Source organism: Myotis davidii, unplaced genomic scaffold (assembly GCF_000327345.1).
Source record: "Myotis davidii unplaced genomic scaffold, ASM32734v1 scaffold478, whole genome shotgun sequence".
Taxonomy (NCBI): domain Eukaryota; kingdom Metazoa; phylum Chordata; class Mammalia; order Chiroptera; family Vespertilionidae; genus Myotis; species Myotis davidii.
In genome coordinates this window covers 3,712,702-3,715,497 of record NW_006289570.1, presented here as the reverse complement: position 1 = coordinate 3,715,497, position 2,796 = coordinate 3,712,702, and the positions used below count along the sequence as shown (strand labels likewise).

At 63.4% G+C, this 2,796-nt stretch overlaps 1 protein-coding gene across 1 annotated transcript in view; it reads right to left on the bottom strand.

Annotated features, from left to right (window-relative positions):
• Positions 1-1,963: 1,963 nt before the first annotated feature.
• Positions 1,964-2,796, bottom strand: part of GAS2L1 (growth arrest specific 2 like 1) — a 4,966-nt gene continuing 4,133 nt past the window's right edge. The window contains exon 7 of the mRNA XM_015562831.1: positions 1,964-2,792. Within this exon, the coding sequence (XP_015418317.1) occupies positions 2,252-2,792 (541 nt within the window). The 3' untranslated portion in view covers positions 1,964-2,251. The remainder of the gene's footprint in view (positions 2,793-2,796) is intronic.

The following is a 2,796-nucleotide window of genomic DNA, read 5'->3' as shown; positions in this document are numbered from 1 at the left end:
GGGGGGGGGGGGGTCTGTGCACATGAGGGTGCACACGGTGCCCGTGGGTTGAAGGATGAAAGTGTGCCCCGTGTTGTGTGTCCCACCTTCTCGCTGGCCTGAGGCGCAAAAGCCCGGACCCCGGGCCGAGACCGGGCGACGTGCAAAGTGCCTCCGTCTGTCCCTCCGTCCGTGCCGCCTCCACCAGGGGGTCTGGCTCAGTGCGGGTGGAGCATCCTGTGTTCAGGGCCTTGAACGGAGCCGCCGAGGGACAGTTGGGGCCAGATGCAGGGGTGCCCTTTCGGGGAGGGAGTGCCATTCTCTGCTCTCTCACGTCTGTGACCTGAGCAAAGACTCGTGTAGTCATCTGTGGAAAGTCCAGAGCAGACTGAGTCCTCGGAGCGGGGAGGAGGCAGGAGCAGGCCGGGTTTCCGGGAGGGAGGGCGGCCTCTGGGCTGAACCCACCGGACGGTGAAGGGACAACAGCATCCCAGGTGCAAATGAGGGCGTGTTAGTCCTCGAGGCCTAACCGTTTGCAGCTGCCCAGGCCAGGCCACGGGCTTTGCAGTTCGCTTTCGGGGCGGGAAGACGGCTGCCCCGGAGCCTCATTGGGCCAAGCCGAGGGGAGGCGCCTGGCCGGGTTACAGGCTGGAAGGACGAGGAAGGGACTAGAAGGCAGGCGGAGAGGAGACCGGGGTGAGGGAGGGCTGGTGGCCGACCAGCTTCAAGCAGCGTTGGCCACGGGGACAGTCAGGCCCAGGGCGCACAGAGGAGGGTGAGCGTGACCTGTGGGTTAGTGTCAAGACGCCCCCCGCAGAAGTCAGGGCACAGGACAGGGGGAAACGGCCCGGCCCACCCCGGCCTCCCGCCCCCAGGAGTGGCCGGGCCCGAAGGACTGGAGCATGCAGGACACGGACGCCTTCGTGCTGGTCTACGACATCTGCAGCCCCGACAGCTTCGACTACGTGAAGGCCCTGCGGCAGCGAATTGCGGAGACCAGGTGAGGGCACGGCCGGTGGGGAGGGGAAGGAGGCACGCTTTTGCCCGTCGGGCCTGGCTTTGCCCCCGGGGAGCGGTTCGGCCCTTTCGCTGTCTTGGGCCTGCGTCCTTGCATGGGAAGGTCTTTGGCGCACACGGGTCTGGTGTTCGCTTGGGGGTTTCTGGCCGCAGGAGAGGGTGCTCCTGAGTGTACGTCCCCACTGGGGGAATTCTCTGGCGTGGGGCCCCCGGCACCGCCGCCCTCATGGCTCTCTGGCCCCGCAGGCCTTCCCAACATCGATATATTGGAGTGCTCTAGGTATCTGTATTCTTCTTTATGTAAATTTACTCCCTATGAGTCTTAGTGATCTATTTCTCTGTAACAAACTATCCTAAAACTTATCTTAAAACAGCACACATTTATTATCTCACACAGTATCTGAGAGTCAGGAATCCAGGAGTGGCTTATTTGGGTGGCTCTGGCAGCGCCCTGCGCCTGCAGGGGGCGCTGCACCCCGCTCACTGCAGCCTCATGTGACCAAAGCGGACCGCGAAGTTGCTGGGGGAGCCGGACCCTTTGACTGGACCAACCAGGGGCCTGGATTGGAGGAGCTGGCCCAGCTTCCTTCGGATTGGACAGGACAGTCTCCTCCCTGATTGGATGAGGAGAGCTCCCACCCAGTTTCCTTTCTTTGAATTTCAATTGGACCCAGACAGGCCCCAAGCCTCATCAGACAAGATCAGTACCTTCTGCGTATCATTGAGTCGTTCGCGAGCCCGAGGAACTTGACTGTGAATCTGGTTGGAAGCTCGCGGGCCGCTCCGGGAGCCTCACCTTCCGGGGATAATAAAGAGGGAAGCGTTGCAAGTGCACCTGGCGTTTCTGGGATGGGCAGGGTCGTTTTACGTCTAGAAAAGGAGTTGCCAGGCTTGGCCCCGGGAGTTAACTCCAGAATCCCAGCATCACACGAGGGTGTGACGGCCCCAAGGATGAAACAGACACCAGTGGCCGGAACAAAACTTTACTGTCAGGCTCTGCAGGGCCACAGGACCTCAGGAGGGTCCTCGTTGGGCTCCTCTAAGGCATTCAATAATATTAGTAATTAAATAGCGATGCTCATCCCCCGATCGGAATGTACAGCAGAGGTCCCATTGTGCCATGTAAGGGGTCTGGTCCCATGAGGTCTGGTACCCGAGGGGTGCGGGGGGTGGGTGTTCCCTGATGCGAAGGGGTTAAGGCCACAAAGGAAAAGGAAGAGGAGGAACGGGGCCTGGAGGCAGCTGGGCTGGTCCGTCACATCCAGGAATCCGGCTCCACCCGTGGGCTGACCGAGCGCAGGGCACGCCAGGCCCCGGGTACCGTGGGTTCGGATGGGCGGCGGGGGCCCCGAGGCGTGGGAATTCGCGAGGGTTTCCCGTCTGGCTGTGTGTCCATCCGGCCCCGTGCCCAGGTCCTTGGGGGCTCAGGGCCAGCCAGGTGACTCCCAGATGCATCTGGGACGCAGAGGGACGAAGAGGAGGAGCTGGAGGAACAGTAGGCCGAGTCAGGGCCTGGAGCGTCCGGGGCCCGGGCTGGGTCAGGGGCGGGTCCACTGGGGGCGCCCCCAGCAATAGCCTCAAGGGCCCGGGCGTTGGCCAGGAACTCTTCTTCCAGGCGCCGGAACAGCTGCTCTTCATGCTGCGGTTCCAGCTGCAAGGGCGTGCGGAAGACGCTGGCCGGCGTGGCGCCCAGCTCTGGACTCGGGCTGGAGACCCGGGGCGGCCGGGGGGCCGCAGGGCTGCGGGCCCGGGGAGTGTGAGGGCTGCTCCTGCCCGAGCTCCCACCTGCCCGGCCCCGCG